Here is a 20,377-nt window from a genome sequence, read left to right on the forward strand (position 1 = left end):
CTGAAAGTTTTCTTCGTATTGTTAATTTGAGAACACCAACTTCAAATAAAGAGTAAATTCTAATTGAATATCGTTTTTTTATTGCGGAAAAATATAAAATAAATAAAAAAAAAACATTTGCGATCAAAATATATTTTTTCCTGGCATAGTTATTGTGAAAAAGTCAAATTACTGTGACTTTTCTTCCCGTGATTGTCTTCAGGATATTTTGTCTCTGTAAAACGACAGCATACGGCCAAAATAATTAACTTTCTACTTCATCTTCACTCAGATCTTAATAATATCTGCAATTTCCTATTGATTTTGATTTAATTGAATTTATATTACCGAAGAAAATAAACAAAATTATTGATCAAAGAAATCTCTGGTTTTATTTTGCAGAAGTTGTTTTGATTTCAGATTGACGTACGTGCTAAAATTGTTGTCAAAGGACACATACACAATCGTAAAAAGAACTCGGTCTGTTTTCATGTTCCTACAAGCTCTTTGTATTTATAAAATCTAGATTTTATATACAAAGTACAAGCTAAATGAAAAAAAAAATGGTGTGAATGACAAATTTGAGTGAAGTTGGTGGAGGTTGAATGATTGACGGATGGAATTTGAACGAATGGAACATGAAACAGGTTGAATTGAATTGAAATGCAAGGTGCAAACACAATGCCCTTAAGGAGATTACACTTTGCATTTTCTTTTTCGATACTTTTTTTTACGTAGTTGAGCGTAGTTAGAACGTAGTTCAACAATATCTAAATCAGGTTTAAAATATATCAAAAAGTAGGTATATTATATATTCCTGTGTAAAAAGTGTAGTTAATCGTAAGAAAACAACAACAAATACTATAAAAAATAAAGAAACTATTTTGGTATTATTGTGTTCAAAATTGTTGCAAATAAAAAAAAAAATAAAGAAATTAGCACTCGAATTTCGAGGGCTGGGTCGGCTAGTAAAATTAATAATGATAACACTGGTCAACAAGGTTCTTGCCACAACAACCAAATTATACTTTTCTAGTAGTTTTTGATGTGCTGAACTCGAATCCGAAGTCCGTTTGACCTCCGTTTGGCCTCCGTTTTTGAAATATTACCTTAAGAAAATGTTAAAAAACCTCATTTTGGCTGTTTTCGAGGCTATGTTTTTATGAGGGGTAGTTCATTATGAATTAATTTGTAACAGTTCCTACAAGAAAGATATCTTTCCGATATCTCTTTAACTGCCCAAGATATTTAAAATTTAAGCAGCGGTCTGTGAATCAGAAACAACACAGGCCAACCAAATTAAACTTTTTTTGCCACAAGAACCAAAATATACTTTTCTCAAGGTTTTTGGGTTGTTGAGCTCGAATCTGCAATCAGAAAAATTCTATTAGCCTTCGATCTTGAAATATTATAGTTATAAAATGCAAAAAAAAGATTTTTTTTTATAACGGTAATATTTCAAGAACGGAGGCTAATAGAATTTTTCTGATTGCGGATTCGAGTTCAGTAACCCAAAAACCTTCAGAAAAGTATAATTTGGTTCTTGTGGCATAAATTCTGTGACCAGTGACTTAAACTTTAGATTAAGTTTACTTAGTTTCTCTTTGGCTTGATAACTGAAACTTAAGATATCTCGAGCAATAAAAGAGATATCGGGAAAATTTTAACAGTTTTTGAAAGAAAAATATCTGTTCTTATAATCACAGTTACAAATTTGTTTATAATGAATTACATCACATAAAAACAGAACCTCGAAAACAGCCAAAATGACGATTATTATCATTTTATAACGGTAATATTTCAAAAACTGAGGCCAATAAAATTTTTCTGACTTCAGATTTGGATTCAGCACCCCCAAAAACTACTAGAAAAGTATATTTTGCTTCTTGTGGAAAAAAAAAGTTAAACTTTGTTGACCAGTGTAGGTAATTAATAAGTAAATAGTGCAAAAAAAAGTTTGCGTACTAGGTTGACTAAATTTACTTGAAAAAGACACAATTATTTCGATGTTCTTTCAGAATAAAACAATTTTCAAGCAATTTTAAACTTAAAATTTTTTTTTTAACTTTTTTCCAAGAAATGAAAATTCAACAGTACCTATGATACCAACAGGATGTGGCCCGAAACCTTTTTGAAAATTTTATTTTTCTCATACAAGCGTGGACCACCTTAATCAGTCAGACCTTCTTTTGTCTTAAAACAATTGAAACTCATCTTTATAATACGAACAAGCACTTGGTAACCCTAATAAAATTCTAAAAATACATCAAAAACACTTATTTTTCATTTAAAATGTATAATATTTTATGGAGTCAAATAAGAATTAAGATAAAACCCCTTTCTATCAATATAAGGTAGTTGCCATCTTTGATATAAAGAAAGTACTCAGCAACCCTATTCCAATTCCAGAAAACACTGAAAACAATTATTCTTCAGTAGAAATGTATTATATTTCACACAGTAAAAGGCTAAAACATGCACACAAAGAAAATATTATACATATATTCACTGATAGTTTCTAAGAAATTCCCTTGATCCACTTATTAATAACTGATAAGATTCAAGTTCAGAGTTTGCCATCAACCTTTATTTTGTTTGTATTGATAAGGAAATCTGTTGCATTGAAGTTCTTAAAAACAAAACATATTTCAAGTTCGTTTAAATAGTTTATTGTTATTTTTTCTATTAATTATATTATAATATTGTCCAGTCAAGATAATTTTTCTTACGAAATGAGTAGAGCATATTGTTAAAATTTATGTCTCGAGATTTTATTTCTTAAATTATCGTATTAGTGAAAATAATTGAGTTTTACTTTCCGTATCCGTAGCTACTACTTTTTGCAGAAGCTGATGCAGAAGCTGAAGCAGAAGCACCAGAATGTGCTCCATGGCCACCGGAACCACCTCCGTGACCATCAGTTTTATCACAACCACCACTTGCACCGGGAACTTCTTCTCCTTCCTTCATTAAACCTGTACCAAGAGCTCCACCACTGCTAAGGAAGCCACCGCCACCACCACTTAGTAAACTTGTGCCAAATAAACCACCTTTTCCACCAAGCCCAACATTTACATCTTTTTTCAATCCAAGAGACAATCCAACACCAACTCCACCGCCAACACCACCACCAATACCACTACCTCCATCACTTCCACCACATCCACCGTTACCATCGCAACCTCCACCGCCATTATGTCCACCATTACTACCAAAACTGTTTGCAGATGCTACAGAGATTGCGTTTGCACTCGCTAAAGCTGCACTTCCACCAGTACCTCCCCCGTTACCGCCACTTCCTCGTCCTCCATCAGATCCTCCATGTCCTCCAGATCCACCATATCCTCCGGATCCATATCCCCCAGAAACACCATGACCTCCAAATCCACCACCAGAACCACCAGCACCTCCTCCATATCCATTTCCAGCACCAAAATCATCTCCACTACAATCACTGCCTGTACCACATCCTTCAACTCCATTATGTCCACCGCCACCAAAGCTATTTGCAGATGCTGCAGATATTGCACTTGCACCTGCTAATGCTGCACTTCCACTTCCGCCACCACCTCCTCCGTAATTTCCGTGACCTGCACCAGCACCACCTCCACCGCCGCCACCACATCCACCGCCAAGTTCGCCACAGCTGTAACTCGACCCCGAAACCCTTCCTCCCTTCATTAAACCCGTTCCGAGAAGTCCTCCACTACCTAGAAGGCCAGTGTCACCACTAGACCCTACTCCTCCTAATCCTCCCTTCATTAGGCCTGTGCCAAGAAGTCCACCACTACCAAGCATACCACCGTTATCACCGCCAGATCTAGATCCTTCTTCTCCATCTTTCATTAAGCCTGTACCAAGAACTCCACCACTACGAAGGAGACCACCGCCACCTCCACTGAGTAGGCCTGTACCAAGTAAACCACCGTTTCCACCAAGACCAATATTAACATCCTTTTTCAATCCAAGAGATAGCCCTGCCCCAAAACCACTTTCAACACCACCACCACCTCCACCGCCGCATCCACCATTACATCCTCCACTTCCATATCCACTGCCGCCACCATAGCTGCTCGCTGATGCTGAGGAGCTTGCACTTGCACTCGCTGCAGCTCCACCTCCACCATAGTGGCCATACGGAACAGCTTCCACTAAAAATTCAAAATTTACTTATTATCTCGAGTCACTATTACTCTTTGTGACTTTTAGACTTACCAAATCCGCTAGACACAAAAAGTCCTAAAGCCAGCACAATTCCTTTGATCATCACTCTTCCTATTTAGAATAACTTATGCACTGTTTCTGATCAGAACTTTCAGTTTTATAGCTCGAAGTGCAGTCACGGTAAAGCACATAAAACTTGGAAAATCCATGACGTCAGGACATACGTTTTCCGGAAATTCTATTCTCAGTTTTAAGAGAATAAGCTGCTGTTTTGAAGAGAGAAAGAGTTGAGAAAGCGGTTTTTGAAATTTAAAAAAAAAAAACCTTAGACAGTGATTTGAATTTTGAACACGTACAATGTTAAAACAGGGTTGGATTTAACTCAGTCGTACTAGGATGAGAGCGGGAAAGTTTTTTAATACATAGGTACTTTAGAAAAATAGGTCGATTTTAAATGAAAAATTGTAAAGATGAACGATTCAATATTTGAATTGATCTTTAATTTAGGTCTTAAAAAAAATTCAAAGCTTCCAATTTTTCCTCAATTTCGGTTGATACAATAAACGACCTTATTTTTAGTAAAAACAATTGACATTTTTTCTTCATCTTTAGACCCAATTTTCTTTGTTTAAGTCCCTACTTAAAGATGTTATAATCAAATCAAGATGATGCTATCGAAAAATATTTTCAAAAATCCAAAACAAAACGCATTTTTAAGATCAATTATACAATATTAATTTATTTTATTTTGGCAACACATATTAAACCCATATTAAACCACTTATTAAAAACTTAAACGGCTCCAAAATATTGCTCTTATGGCAAAAGTTGTTGAGAATATTATAGCCTATTATTTCAGCTCAAAATATTTCTATCGCTCATTCCTGCGCAACATCTACAAAAAGAGCTAGAATTTTTTGAACCCAATGAGTTTTCAACAAAAAAAATCAAAAATATCAATCTTTTTTATCTTCTCACGCCATTAAATTAATTTTTTTCTTTAACCACATATATTAAATTTTATTTCATAAGAAAGCTTATTATTTCACATTTCATATGACGCTTCAATCAAATTTGTATGTTGCCTACAGAAAAAGTAAGAATTTTTTAAAGCCAACCCTGTCAAAATTTCAAACTGAGAATACGTTATTTCCCCCACTGGTGGCTGGTCATGGGCAACAGATCTCCACATGTGTTTTGATGTATTTCTGAAGTTTTTTAATTTAACATTGTGTAGCTTAGGTATTAAATGTACCGTTATGTGTGATATATCAAATGAAAGGTAATATCATCAGGATGCTCAATAGAGTAAAATCAAATTTGTATTTGCTGTAGATCAAAAGAAAGAACGTGTTGAAAAATAGAACTTTATTTTACGGTTATCTCAAAATTGTGAATACAAAATACAGTCCTGTCTATTGTCTATCTACAATATAAATTTCATTCATTTATCTGTTGAAGAAATCTTGGAACAAAAAAACTTGTTTTTCCCGTTATTCGATCAAAAATCATTGTAAAATACCAATTTTTTGCACATGTATGCGCATGATCATAGACTACATGTTTGAGACTTTTTAAACGCTATGAAAAATAAAAAAAAATTAGAAACTCACCCAAAAATACCCCAAAATAAGTTGTTGTTTTTTAAAAATTCATATTTCGAAACGCAGAGACTTTAAAAAAAAATCCGTAATAGATCCCTAATTTTTTTTTAATCTTTTGAATAACGTTTTTCAAATCGTCAAAAAAAAATGTCCCCCACCTATAATCACTACTTTGTCAAAGGTCTACCTCAAGTTTAAGTTTTAAAAAACCATTTATAACTTGGTTTTAAAGTTTTTTAGAATTTTTTCAATAACTACTATTGTCAGCCTTACAAAAAATTTATCTATCGATTAAAAAAAATTCAACTTTCTACAATGTGGCGTTTAGAAAATAGCCACTTTTTTTCAATTTTATTTTACCCCTATTTACCTTATTAAATGACGGAATTTTTAAAAATCCTTCAAATGTATCCAACTTAAGGTTAATATCTTTCAAATAAGCTATAGAAAATTTTAAATTTTTTATTTTGAATTGAAAATTTTGGCGCACAGCTAAAAATTTCAAGTGGAACGGGAAAAAATGGCGTCACTTTTTCGTGGTGGCTGCCATGGCTCATTTTTATGTGTTTAACTCTAAACTAAGAATGCAATTTGATTTCGTATAAATATTGCATTGTGCATTATTTTGAACTTTGAGAAGCTTTTTCTCAGTAACTAAAGAAACTTTTGAAACAATTGTTTCACAGATCAATGGCTCCATATCTTCCATATCTTCAGAATTTGTTTCTTTCATTTTATTCGATATAAAATGAAACAATTAATTTTTAGACCTTTAATCATCCAACCTTGACCCATTATTACTCCATATAAAAATTAAAAAAAAATATTCATTAGTTATTCATGTTATTCGATAATAAAAACTGAGTTTCAAAAAATTCGATGGCCTGCTTTCAAAAAAAAAAAAAAAAATGTTTTTGTTTTCATGGCTAACGGAAACTTTAAAAATGGCCAAAAAAGTGTGTTTTTGGTACATTAATTTAAAAGTGATCTCTTTTGTAGTTCTAAAAAAGAGATAATTTATGTCTTGATCGTTATTATGTACGACTTACGGTTTCCGTACTGACCTTTATGAAACACCCAGTATATATATATATTTTTTTTAACTCACCATACTGGCTATGATAGCCTTAAAGCCTTTTGGAAATTCAATTTAAAATAAATAAAATCAGGATTTTGCCACAAAGAAATCCGATAGCAAAAAATTTATTTTTAGACTTTGTTTTGCAAAAAAAAGTTTTTTTTTGTGGATTTATTAACAAAGTTGCAAAATAGCTTCAGCCGTTTGATATGTCAGACATAAATAGAATAGCAGTTTTAAATCACCGTTTGAAGACGACACACGTCCTGGAGGATCATCAAGACATAACGATTATATTACAGTTCCTATAAATTTAAAATTTAGTGTTCCATTTCCGATCAACAACATTTTAGATTCATGATGGATCACAAACTGGTCTTTCCAAGCTTACTTATTCAAAAGTCGTAAGTCGTACAAAAAAATGTTTATTTTCTCTTCTACTTACTTTTTAAATAATGAAAATGTTTTTCTTGGGCAATTTAATTTCAAAATATCATTTTTGTGCAAAGTACCCTATTAAAAGCTTTTTAAGCCACTCTAGAGATTTTCACTGTTAGAACCCTCAAAATTTAAACTTCATCATAAAAAGGGATCTTAGAATAGTGAATTGAAATTTGTACTCTTTTCGTTAAAACCTACCGGTTTCACTTAAGCTAAAAATACTTCTAATATTAGTAACTTTACACACAATTAAAAAAAAAAAAAAAATAGTCAAAGCTCTGAATAACTTGTATTTCGTTTAACTTCATTAAAATTCCATTAAATAGTTAATAATATTCATCAAAATAAATGCAAGCATTTAACTGGCTTCTTCGAACAACAATTTGCAAATTCATATTATTGCAATTATTCCTATAGTTTTATGTAATCTATTAAAAAAGATTAACATAAAGTTATTTAGGAATTCCCAGGAATCACTTCGTATTAATAGATAAGATACAAATTCAGAATTTGCTTAAGACCTTTGAACTTTTATTGTCGATAAGAAGATGTATTCCCTTCAATTATAAAAACAAAACAAAAATATATAACAATTAAGTTCGTTTTTCATGTTTTTTTTTTATTCGTTTTCATTTTGTAATGAATTGTTTATTTACAGCCAAAACTAGTTTCGTGTCGAACTAAATACTTAATACTAAAACTATTTGCTTAAAATTCTACATTTTTAAGTTTAAGTAAAAAAATGAATTTTTACTTTCCATAGCTTCCACTTTTTGCCGAAGCTGATGCTGAAGCAGATGCGCCAGCAAATGCCCCATAGCCGCCTCCACCACCTCCATGACCACCTCCACCGCCGCCTCCTCCGCAGCCTCCTCCACCACAGCCTCCTCCACCATTTTGGCCACCACCACCATTACCACCTCCACCGCAACCGCCGCCTCCTCCACATCCACCACCTGAACCACCACCACCACGTCCTGGACCGCCTCCGTAACCTCCACCTCCGCCTCCAGGGCCTCCTCCATATCCACCACCACCACCAGGACCACCTCCAAATCCACCACCAGCACCTCCGGCAAAGCTTGAACTCTGTGCATTTGCATTACTAAATGCTCCACCAAATCCACCACCACCACCTCCACCGCTACCACCACCTGGTCTGCCTCCATATCCGCCTCCGCCTCCTGGTGATCCACCGCCACCACCTCCACCAGGAGATCCACCACCACAATTTCCACTTGAGCAACCGCCTCCTCCGCCACCACCGCCATTACCGCAAGATCCACCACGACAACCACCACCAGAACCACCACCGCCGCAACCACCTCCACCACAACCAGGAGATGGACCGCTGCCAGGGAATCCTCCACCATGTGGTCCCCCGCTTGGAAATCCTCCACCATGTGGCCCACCACTTGGGAAACCGCCTCCTCCATGCTTTCCACCGCCTGGTCTGCCACTTGGGAATCCTCCTCCACTTATAGCATTAGCTTGGGCAGAAGCAGATGCATCAGCATTTGCACCTGCAAATCCACCGGTAAATGGATTACCTGCTCCAGATGAGGGTGCACTTCCACCAGCCGAAGGAGGAGTGTACAATTGGGCGATTTTACTTGGTTTGCCTGCTAAGAATAAGTTTCCAGATGTATCGAGTCCAGGGCCTCCGGGACCTCCAGCTCCACCATGACCACCTGGTCTTCCTCCGTAACCACCTTTACCACCTCCGCCAGCTCCGCCCCCAGCACCACCACCAGCTCCACCGGCACCAGCGCCACCTGCTCCACCTCCAAATCCACCATGGCCAGCACCACCACCGAAACCTCCGTGACCCCCTCCAGCACCGCCTCCAGCACCACCTCCAGCGCCACCTGCGCCTCCTCCAGCGCCACCAGCTCCGGCACCACCGCCATAACCTCCGTGACCACCTCCAGCGCCACCAGCACCGCCTCCATATCCTCCATGCCCGGCACCACCAGCACCACCACCAGCACCACCGCCAGCACCACCTGCACCACCAGCACCACCGCCATAACCTCCTCGACCACCTCCAGCACCACCAGCGCCACCTCCATAACCACCATGACCAGCACCTCCAGAGCCACCTGCACCACCTCCGGCACCGGCACCACCTGCTCCGCCTGCACTACCACCAGCACCAGCGCCACCTGCTCCACCACCAAATCCACCATGTCCGCCATATCCACCAGCGCCACCAGCTCCACCAGCACCTCCAGCGCCACCACCACCTCCACCTCCTCCTGCACCACCAGCACCGGCGCCACCGTTACCACCGGCACCACCTCCATATCCACCATGACCACCTGCTGCACCTCCTGCACCACCAGCACCACCGCCAGCTCCGGCGCCACCTGCTCCGCCCGCACCGCCTCCAGCACCACCTGCACCGGCACCACCAGCTTCTCCTCCAAATCCATTTCCACCAGCTCCGCCACCTAATCCTCCGTGACCACCTGGACCGCCATATCCTCCATTACCACCTCCAGCACCAGCACCACCAGCGCCACCGGCACCGCCTCCAGCGCCACCACCAGCACCACCACCGCCACCACCACATCCACTTCCAGGTCCACCGCAGCCACCATTCGATCCAGTTCCTCCTCCTCCCTTTAATAAGCCTGATCCATGAAGTCCACCTCCACCAAGGAAGACACCACCTCCGCCGCCACCGCCACCAAGTAAGCCTGTGCCAAGTAAACCACCTTTACCGCCAACTCCAATATTAAAATCCTTTTTCAATCCAGGAGATAAGACTCCCGCTCCACTTAGAAAGGGGTTTCCACCACCTCCAGCGCCACCGCCTCCTCCACCACATCCACCGCCACCACCACATCCTCCACCGCCACCTCCATATCCACCGCCAAAGCTGCTTGCTGATGCTGCAGAGCTTGCACTTGCACTTGCCGCAGCTCCACCACCACCATAAGAGCCATACGGGCCAGCGTCCACTAAAAAAATTCAAAATTTACTTATTATCTCGAGTAACTTTGTTCGTTTTTTTTAAGACTTACCAAATCCGCTAGACACCACAAGGGCTATAGCTAGCACAGTTCTTTTGATCATCACTCTTCTAATCGAGAATAACTTTTGTGTTGTTTGCGATCAGAACTTTCAGTTTTATACCTCAAAGTGCAGTCAATAAGTGAAGTTGAATCTTGGAAAATCCATGACGTCACGATAGACGTAGATTTTTACAGAATATATGGCGCGCATCATTAAGAGAGTATATAAGTTTGCTTGCTATACACAAAAGAGAGAAAGAGTTAATCAAATCACGCTTTTAATGCAAGTTTGAAATTGTAAAAAAAAAAATAACCAATAGAACCAATGATTTGAACAATGTTCCAAGATTCGACGTTTGTATCACCAGGGCCGAATTAAGTTCAGTTTTTCCTTCCCAATGTTTGTAATTTTTTGAAATTAAATTCACGAATAACTTTAGTTGCTCTTGTGGGAAACCATTTAACTAAGTTAGAAAATAATCACAAAACCATTGGAGCAAGTAAAAAAATAACCACGTAACCATACAACTCAGTGAAAAAAAACAACCACGAAACCATTCGCTTAGGTGGAAAAATAACCAAAAAATAAATTGGAAAAATTTAAAATTCGTTTTAATAAACTTTGGTGCAAAATGTTGCGGCCCTCTTTTTTCTACGTAATTTTTCGGTATCTCAAAAACTAACACGAATTCCAAAATTTTCCTTTACAGTTTTTTTTTTCTATTGAAATGAATAGTATTAAAATTATTAATATTGCTTTGCCCTTAAATAATTAATAAAACCTTTCAACTAAGTTAGAAAATAACCACAAAAATACATTCGACTGAGTAAAAAAATAACCACAAAACCATTCGACTAATTAGAATAATAACCAAAAAATAACTTGGAAATTATTAACAATCTAAGCTGTGATGCCAAATATTGTGGCCCTCTTTTTTCTACATAATTTTGAGGTAAAACTCAAAAACTAAGCCGAACTCCAAAATTTTGCTTAACAATTTTTTGTTTTCAAATTTAATTCTCGATTGAAATTTTTAATTTTAAAAATCCTTAAAAACTATTCAACTAAGTTAAAAAATAACCACAAAAACATTTGACTGAGTAAAAAAATAACCACTAAGCTATTCGGGGAAGGAAAAAACTAACCATAAAATAACTTTGAAGAAATTAAAAGTCATGGTTTTAATAAACTTTGATGCCAAATACTGCGCCCCTCTTTTTTCTCCATAAAACCAAGTCCACCCCTTTGTATTAAGGAAATATACAAATTTTGAGCATTCAATTGCTTTTGCTATCTATAAGTTCTCCATATAACTACTTTGAAGACAACAACGACGAGTATAGAAATCTTTGATAATGATCTTTGTTTATTTCTTCTTTTTGTTGGTTTATTGTTTTGTTAGTGTTCTTTTTTTTTTTTTTTCTTAGCGATGCAGTTCAAAGGGTTTTCAAAGCTACAAATCGAACACAGCGATAGCAATTTTAATAACAACAATCAATTAAAACTATGAATACTAATATAACATTCAAGTTTTACATTTCCCGTACGTCTTTACCTTGGGTGTGCATATATTTTTTGTATTACACAACAATCCCTCTATTCCCCGGTATACACTCCTCTTGAGTTTTGGATTAGCACTTGTATACCCATTTTTGACGCCGTGATTAGATTGTGGTGAAGATTTTTTCATCATATTCAATTCATTCAAGCCGGAGCTACATTTAAATTATGCATTGACTTGAGGTTTTGGAAATTTAATTTAAAGTGAAAAACCAAAGTTATTTTTTGTTAATAATTGTTGTTATATTTTTTTTTTTTGCTGACGATGATTGAGCGGGTATATTAATGAGGGTTTCCCCAAAGTAAACAAAAATATTTTTTACATTTTCGTGAATTTTCAAAAATTTAATTGTTTTTGTAAAAAATTTGAGAAAAATTTTATTATTGGATTTTGATTAAAGTTTGTTGAAACATAAAAAGACGGAGTTAAATTAAAACCCCCCGTATTCATAGAAAAAAATAACAAAATAACAGGATACGTTATCAATAGACCTCAGATTTTGGATACTTTTTTATTTTTGATTTGATGCCAAACTCTGTATTTCGACAATTTATCATTCAAATTATAACAAGTTTTAATGCGTATCGAAACATATGCAAGAAATATGCAAAATTTCATCGAAAAATTCAAGTGATTTTTAAAAAAATAAGTGTTTATTAAAGGCCTATATACGTTTTATATTGTGAAAAATAAATTCTTGAGATATAGAGGAGTTAAATCACAATGCTGAAGATTTATCTGGAGTTGAACCTGTCACAAATGAAAATATCAAAGTCCAAAGATTATGATAAAATTAAGTGCGCGCGCACTTTTTTACATTATCAAAACGATATTTTTTTACAGCATTTTTGCAGAATTTTGATATACAGTATTTTGCCGTACAGAATTTTACAAAACAGAATTTTGCATGTCAGTATTTTGTTGATACAGTATTTTGACGTACAGAATTTTGTATTTACAGTATAATGACGTACAGAAATATGGTATTACAGGATTTTGACCCCACAGAATTTTGTCGTACAGAATTTTGACAAGCAGAATTATGACCCGCTCCCATTTTAAGAAACTTTTGTCACATGGTTAATTTTAGGGTTGGGGTCGAAATTCTGTATGTTGCAAAATTCTGTATTCAAAATGCTATATGCCAAAATACTGTATGTCAAAATTCTGTATGTGCAAAATGCTGTAGGAACAAAATTCTGAAAGTCAAAATTCTGTATAGCAAAATTCTGGTTGGTCAAAATACTGTATTTCAGTGCGCGCGCACTTTTTTACATTATCAAAACGATATTTTTTTACAGCATTTTTACAGAATTTTGATTTACAGAATTTTGATGTACAGAATTTTGAAATACAGTATTTTGACCAACCAGAATTTTGCTATAAAGAATTTTGACTTTCAGAATTTTGTTCCTACAGCATTTTGCACATACAGAATTTTGACATACAGTATTTTAGCATACAGCATTTTGAATACAGAATTTTGCAACATACAGAATTTCCACCCCAACCCTAAAATTAACCATGTGACAAAATTTTCTTAAAATAATGCTGACACATAGACGTTTCCATTTTTAAAGTGGAAATCTTTTTTTTTTATTTTAAGTTAATAAAATATAAATTTGCCCAATCAATCGTGTGACGTTTCGGACGCGTTTTGATCGCGTTTTGGACGCGTTTTGAGTGCGTTTCAGACACGTTTTGGACGCGTTTTGAACGCGTTTTTTTGACGCTTTCAGACGCTTTTCGGACGCGTTTTGATCGCGTTTTGGACGCGTTTTGAGTGCGTTTCAGACACGTTTTGGGTGCGTTTCAGACGCGTTTTGGACGCGTTCCGGGCGCGTTTTGAACGCGTTTCGGAAGCCTTTTTGACGCGTTTTGGACGCGTTTTGGGCGCGTTTTTGACGCTTTCGGACGCTTTTTGGACGCGTTTTGGGTACGTTTTTGACGCGTTTCGGACGCGTTTTGGACGCGTTTTGAGTGCGTTTTTGACGCGTTTTGGGTGCATTTTTGACGCGTTTTGGATGCGTTTCGGACGCGTTTTGGGCGCGTTCCGGGCGCGTTTCAGACGCGTTTCGGACGCGCTTTTGACGCGTTTCGGACGCGCTTTTGACGCGTTTCGGACGCGTTTTGAACGCGTAAGTAAGTAAATATATGTGATCAAGTTGAATAATTTATTATATCTCGACTGAAAAGGTAAAGTATCTTATGTCAATTTTGATGATTTTTCAGGAGAGCAAAAACAAACTTCAAAGCTGCCTCCCAAAAATTCTTTCAAGTGTAGATTTAATTGTATAAAACATTTAGATGTCAAATTTTATAATATTTTTTATTAAATTTATTTCAAAAAGATATTTTTAAAATTTTTCCCGTTATAAGAACTTAAATATGTTTTAAGATAGTTTGCTTTTTTATAAATTGTATTTTATATTAATTTCCAACATCTTAAGTTGACATAAGATGATTTGCCTTTTCACACTTTTTCGGAATTTTTAAAAATATTTTATCTTATGTCAACTTAAGGATGACTTTTTGTTTCTGATTGCACTCGCGAAAATATCTTAAGTCAAGATACTTTAAGATTTCACAATAATAAAAAAGTCTTAACCCAATATAATGTTAAGTCTACTTAAGATTTTGAATATGTGTCTTTTGAACATAAGATGAAATTGTTTTTGTGCATAAAAAAGCAAAGGGGTGAGATAGAAAGATGCCGATAAGACAGAACTGTAGGCCTTTAAGATGGCACTGAGGTTCAACAAAAAACGCGAAACATCTTAAGTCGACTTAAGATAATTTACCTTTTCAGTCGAGATATGCTCAATTTTATTTGAGTTTTTTTTTTAAGAAGGCAGGTTCCGTTAAAATGCTTTTTGTATTTGAATTCGTTTTAAACGTCAAGCTGGACACGCCACAGATTTAAGGGGTAAGGGCAGGAGCAACAAATTCGAGATTGGGGTACCAAATTAGCAACAAATTAGCAACAAATTCCTGCATACTCAGATTTTGGATTTTCGATTGTGGCGTACCCAGCTTGACGGAAATACAAAAATCGTTAGAGCCGTTCTTGATAAAAAAAAAAAAGGTTTTGAATTAAGGGGCACGGTAGTGCCCAGCCAAGTTCTCTAGCAACTTTGTTGCTTACACACCAAAGATGCTACATTTGTTGAGCTGGTCAAAACCAAACACCTCACAAAATTTCAGCCTCCTACAATAAGTAGTTTCTGAGATATATTGCTTCAAAAATCGCAAAAACCGTAACTGACTCACTGACTCACTGATTCAATGACTCACTGACTCACTGACAGATCATCAAAATTATTATTATTATTAGGACTTGTGGTGTATACAAAGGAAAAAATCGAAAATTTGAGATTTTCAATTCAGTGGGCGTGGCATCCGACCATTTCCGCTGAATTTTCATCAAATATTATAGAGCACTTCTGATTATCGTAGAATCTTGAAATTTAGTAAAATGGTAGAGCTAGTAGTTTATACAAAGAAAAAATTTAAAATTTGAGAATTTCAGCCAGGGGGCGTGGCAACCGCCCATTTTCACTTTTTCATTTTTTCAAATATAGAGATTTTCAATTCTACAGTAGGCTGGGTCACAAATGTATGGAGAATTTTTTTTTGCTGATTTTTTTACGGGCACAGTGAAGAAAAGGTGCCAAACTGTAAATAAAACAATAATATAAAGTTTGGTTACAATCAGACTTTATCTTCTGCCTCCGGTTGCCCAGCCAAGTTCTCTATGAAGTTTGGTCCTACACTCTTAGGAAACAACTCAAGCCGCTTTCGAACCATTCTAACTTTTGTTTCAGTAATGTCAAACATTTCTAACTCGTTTTATTTGTTAACCTAGTCCAAATCAAGCTCCTCAAAAACTTTCAGCTACGTAGGATTAGTAGTTTCTGAGAAAAAGGCTTCCAAAAATCGCAAAAATAGTAGCTGATTTACTCACTAACATACTAACTAACAAATTATAAAAATTATGGAAAACTTCTAGATTTCATAGAAACTTGTTATGGTCATAGATCTGGAAGTACATACAAAGAAAAAAATCGAAAAATTGAGATTTTACATTCAGGGGGCGTGGTAACCGCCTATTTTGGTAGAATTAATATCAATTATTAAAAAGTATACTTCTGAATACCCTAAAATCTTGAAACTTGGTAGAATTGTAGTTAATGCAAAGGAAACATATTCAAACTTCAGATTTTTTGCCTTGGAGGTGTGGTATCCCCTTAAAAATAATAAAAGAAACATATAATGTTTCATAAATCAATTAACAAGTCTTAGAAAAATGTAGTTTTGGTTTTTTTTTTTTTAATTTCTTAAAAACGACAAAAACATTTTTGCATCCGGTTTTCTGTTTTTGCTTGAAAACAAATAAGAGCTTTGAATTTTGAAAACTTAAATAGTACTTAATCACATAAAATTTTGAAAAAAAATTAGTTCGCAAATTTAAACATTTTTTTTCAAAATTTTGATTTTGAAAATTAATTTTTCAAAAACTATTTTATAAAACTGCTCTATTTGAAAGCAAAATAAAAAAGAGATTTTGGGCTCAACAAAAAGGTATAACATGTTGTTGTAGGTATAACGGTTGATTTTTAATAATATTTTTTCCTAATTAAATCATTTTTTTAGAAAATTGCCCCTCTTGGCTAAACGGGGGCGAATATTAACCCCCTCTAAAACGATTTTTTTCTTGTCCCGACCCAACCTACACGCTTAAGCTTTTTGGCACATCCTCTTGAATTAGCTTGTATAAGAAATGAGATCATAATAATTAAGCAAAGCGTATGTGGTTTTTAGGCAAAAATCAGCTTTTTTTCAAAAATGAAACCACAATCCGGAGGCACTTAGGCTTAAAATAATGAAATGAAATTTTACTTATAAGCTAACCGAACCATTTAGCACCTTTTAATCGCTGAGCCCTTTTGAAAATCCAAAAAATTGTATTTTGACCCACCCTATTCTACAGCCATACCTTGCAAAAAGTAGTGAAATCACAACAAAAACATTACTGTAAAAAAAAAAGAGCCAAGTTCTCCTATGTTGAAATTATGCTGGCACAAAAAGTACTGAGATGTAAAGTGTACCAAGTTTTAAAGTTTGGGTTCAAATTCGTATCAGTAAAATTTTGATTGTTTACTTGGCAATTTTTGAAATAACTTTAAAAATCTGTAATTTAAAGAAAAATTGTCAAGAGAACAATCAAAATTTTATTGATACGAATTTGAATCCAAATTTAGAACTTGGTACACTTTACATCTCAGTACTTTTTGTGCCAGCATAATTTCAACATAGGAGAACTTGGCTCTTTTTTTAAAAGTAATGTTTTTGTTGTGATCTTCATTTCGGGAACACCACACGTTTATAAAATATAGTGTTTTGTTCTAAAAACAAGACCTCGGATATTTCCGACGTCTTTCAACTCCCACATTTTGTTACTATCTCTGACATAATAACAATTAATCTATGCAAAGCAGAGAAATAATACCTATCCAATAATTGCAATTACGCTTGTTGATCATGATGAGAGTAGTTGCTTACAATAGACGCCAAAAATAATGTATTCGAATTGTTCAACACGATGTTACTATAAATATTTAAATTACCAATTTGTTAATCTACCCGCGTAAAAGCTACTTGGATTAGATATAGCATCAACTTTTTTTTTCATCGTGACATTTAATGAATCAATTAATTAACTTTTTTTTTTCTCTTTAAAAAGAATTTATTAATAGCTGGTAAGATCATTACAATTATTCTTTAAAGTCGTTCGTTTTGAGTTAGTCTGCAGAGTTTCACAGAAAAAAGTCTTATAAGATTGGAATTTCCGAAATGATGAGATAGAATTGACGGCTAAACAACTTTTGAGGTGTGAATGAAAGCCATTAGATTGATATTTCATTTATATTTTTGTGCAAGTAGTTGCAGATTGTCTACAATCTCCGGTTTTAATGGAATCATTAGACTTATAATTACCTATAATTTTTTTTTTTTTTTTCTTTTTCTTGACTTGTTTTGAAATGTTGTTATTAATTTATTTTAACTGTGTTGGTGTTGGGTTATGGGATCGAAAGTTGTAGGAAGCATTATAAAGAGTTTTTAAAATATAATTTGTTTATACATGTACCTACTCCAACTAATTTCTACTTTGATTGATAGGTTTGAATTAAAGACAATGTCGAATACGATTTGTTATTTATAGACTTGAACATTTCGTAATGAGAAAAGGGGATTTTATTTATAATATTGGATCATTTTTAAATTGGGTTCGGAATTAAACTAAAAATTTCTTAACATTTGTATTGACAGAAATTAAGATGAAATAATTTTTGTGAATTCTTAAAAAAAATTTACCACAAATACCCAGACTAATTTTTTCAACTTACTATGATCCTTTTTTAATTCGCCCATGAGAAAATAAGAAATATGCACGACTGATTCGGGCGTACCTTCTTGCGCTTATGGCAAAACTTGTTTTTTTTTTTTTGAAAAAGAAAAAAATGATAAAACAAAATGGGTTCTTTCATAGCAGAGAATTTTAAAAGTGTTTTTGACTGTTTTAAAAACTGAAAATAATTTTTTTAATACAATTTTCTTGAATTTTCCAAAAAAAATGGTCAAATTTCTGTTTTTCAAAATTCTTTTCTTCTTAATATGTTGTTTAAAATGTGACGTTTAGTTAAATTTTGACACTAGCGTAACTAGTAAATGAAATGGGTTTAAATTTATCGAGCTGTGAAGCAAGTTAAAATTGGTCAAAATTTGACGTTTCTCATGAATGATAAAGAGTCTCTCAGAAAACCCATAAAATAAAAAATGTAAGTTTAAGTAAGAATTAACCCTTTCGAAACCAAGTTATGAAAATCAATATTAAAAAACGTTTTTTCAGTATTATCGTGTCAAAAACATCACAACTAATAAATATGAATAGCAAAAAGTTATGTTCATATGTTTTTTTTTTTCAAAATTATGACCATAGTTAAAAAATATGTTCGTAAAAAAAAAATGTGGATTTCAGTCCCTTTTTCGATAAAAAAAATTAAAAGTATGATATTTGACTAACTTTTTGTACTAATCCAGTAACAATTAAGCCATCGAAACCTAAACTGTTTTAATCTACATTTTGTATTTTGAAATTTTTTTTACTAACAGTTTTATTTTTCTATTTATGTTGAATCAAAAAAGTTTTCATTCATAAAAATCAGTTAGAAATTGTGGAAGTTGTGATTTTTTTACTCGAGAAAGAAATTTCAATTTATTGGGCCTGTGAAAGAAATGAAAAATTAATTTCTCTGTTCATAATAATGGTAAAAAATTTTGTATGGTCTTAATTTTTCGAAAAAAATGTTATTCTTTGTAACTACGTTTGACAAATTTTGAAATCGTTTTTGGTTGCTAAGATATAATTTTTAAATACTTTTCATTTTTTTCTTGCCCATAATAAAATAAGCCAAAAAAAAAAAATGCCAATACTTTTGACCAGACCTGCTTATATCTTTATGTATTTTGACGTGATGAATCTGAATCTGAAGTCAATTTTGCCGAAACACCCTCAAAATTTAGATAAAATTTCAAAAAATCATGAAAATTGGGATAACTTGAAATTTTGAAGGTCTATGAAAAATTTCAAGTGCCGAAATATGATGTACCTCAGTAATACCTACAACCTCTGCTAGGTCATTTCCAAAGTAATTGACATGATTTTTATTTTGTAAACAGTGTTATTTAATGGAATATTTTTTACGAATTTTCAAAGATATATTACATGAGAGTAACGCTGGTACCGAAATTGTTAATATAAATAACTTTAAATTGATCATATTTCAAAATCGAAATACGAAATTATTAAAAAAAAAACAAAAATATTTATTGCAACTAAAAATATTTTGCATTGAAAAAAAAAAAATGTTATTGCAAATAAAAAATTTTCTGCATTAGAAAAAAAAAATTCAAATATTTGTTTTTTTTTTTTAATATTGGCGAATTTCTTACAATTTTGACCATACCTCAGCTAAGCCAACCATAACGCATTGTACCTAATGTATGGTCAAATAATCAGAAAATATTTTATTTGCAATAACATTTTTTTCAATGCAAAATATTTTTTGTGTTAAAAAATATTTTTTTTTTTAATGTAAATTATTTTATTTGCAATATTTTTTTTTTGTATTTGTATGAGAAAATGTTAAAAAATGATTTTTACAACCCTGCTTATGTACTGTACATACATGGATTTTTTTTATAAATTGTTGGATAGGTTTGTTCACTGAATAGGACCATATTTTTGGTCCTTTAAACAAAATAAATCTGAAAATAATTTTCAAAAAAAGTCATTAATTAAGTTTGAAATGTTCAGGTTGTATAGTTTCTTATAAAGGCAGACAACTTTATTGATAGACAGACAGAATTTTAAGCACCACAGTTTAAAAATTCATATACATACTTTAATTTAGCTACTTGCAGCTTGTATAGAACAAAAAGTATGCCTAAATATTCCACTAATTTACA

General features: G+C 34.1%; 2 protein-coding genes across 2 annotated transcripts; both read right to left on the minus strand.

Moving 5' to 3' along the window:
- Positions 1-2,790: 2,790 nt before the first annotated feature.
- Positions 2,791-4,246, minus strand: LOC129909630 (uncharacterized). Its single transcript, XM_055986702.1, has 2 exons — positions 4,195-4,246; positions 2,791-4,130 (listed from the first exon to the last, which is right to left on the minus strand). Exons 1-2 carry the CDS (start codon positions 4,244-4,246, stop codon positions 2,791-2,793), a joined length of 1,392 nt encoding a protein of 463 aa, XP_055842677.1.
- A 3,603-nt stretch (positions 4,247-7,849) lies between these two features.
- Positions 7,850-10,413, minus strand: LOC129910707 (uncharacterized). The gene is made up of 2 exons (XM_055988196.1): positions 10,296-10,413; positions 7,850-10,232 (listed from the first exon to the last, which is right to left on the minus strand). The coding sequence occupies exons 1-2, from the start codon at positions 10,345-10,347 to the stop codon at positions 8,017-8,019; spliced, it is 2,268 nt and encodes a 755-aa protein (XP_055844171.1). The 5' UTR covers positions 10,348-10,413; the 3' UTR covers positions 7,850-8,016.
- Positions 10,414-20,377: the final 9,964 nt, after the last annotated feature.

The sequence above is a fragment of the Episyrphus balteatus genome, chromosome 2, assembly GCF_945859705.1.
Source record: "Episyrphus balteatus chromosome 2, idEpiBalt1.1, whole genome shotgun sequence".
Classification (NCBI taxonomy): Eukaryota; Metazoa; Arthropoda; class Insecta; order Diptera; family Syrphidae; genus Episyrphus; species Episyrphus balteatus.

Excerpts from the sequence above, each read along its gene's own strand:
- LOC129909630 (XM_055986702.1), bottom strand. The coding sequence starts at position 4,246 with ATGATCAAAGGAATTGTGCTGGCTTTAGGACTTTTTGTGTCTAGCGGA. Across the intron at positions 4,131-4,194 it reads TTTTGTGTCTAGCGGATTTG|TGGAAGCTGTTCCGTATGGC; the intron begins GTAAGTCTAAAA and ends TTGAATTTTTAG.
- LOC129910707 (XM_055988196.1), bottom strand. The coding sequence starts at position 10,347 with ATGATCAAAAGAACTGTGCTAGCTATAGCCCTTGTGGTGTCTAGCGGA. Across the intron at positions 10,233-10,295 it reads TGTGGTGTCTAGCGGATTTG|TGGACGCTGGCCCGTATGGC; the intron begins GTAAGTCTTAAA and ends GAATTTTTTTAG.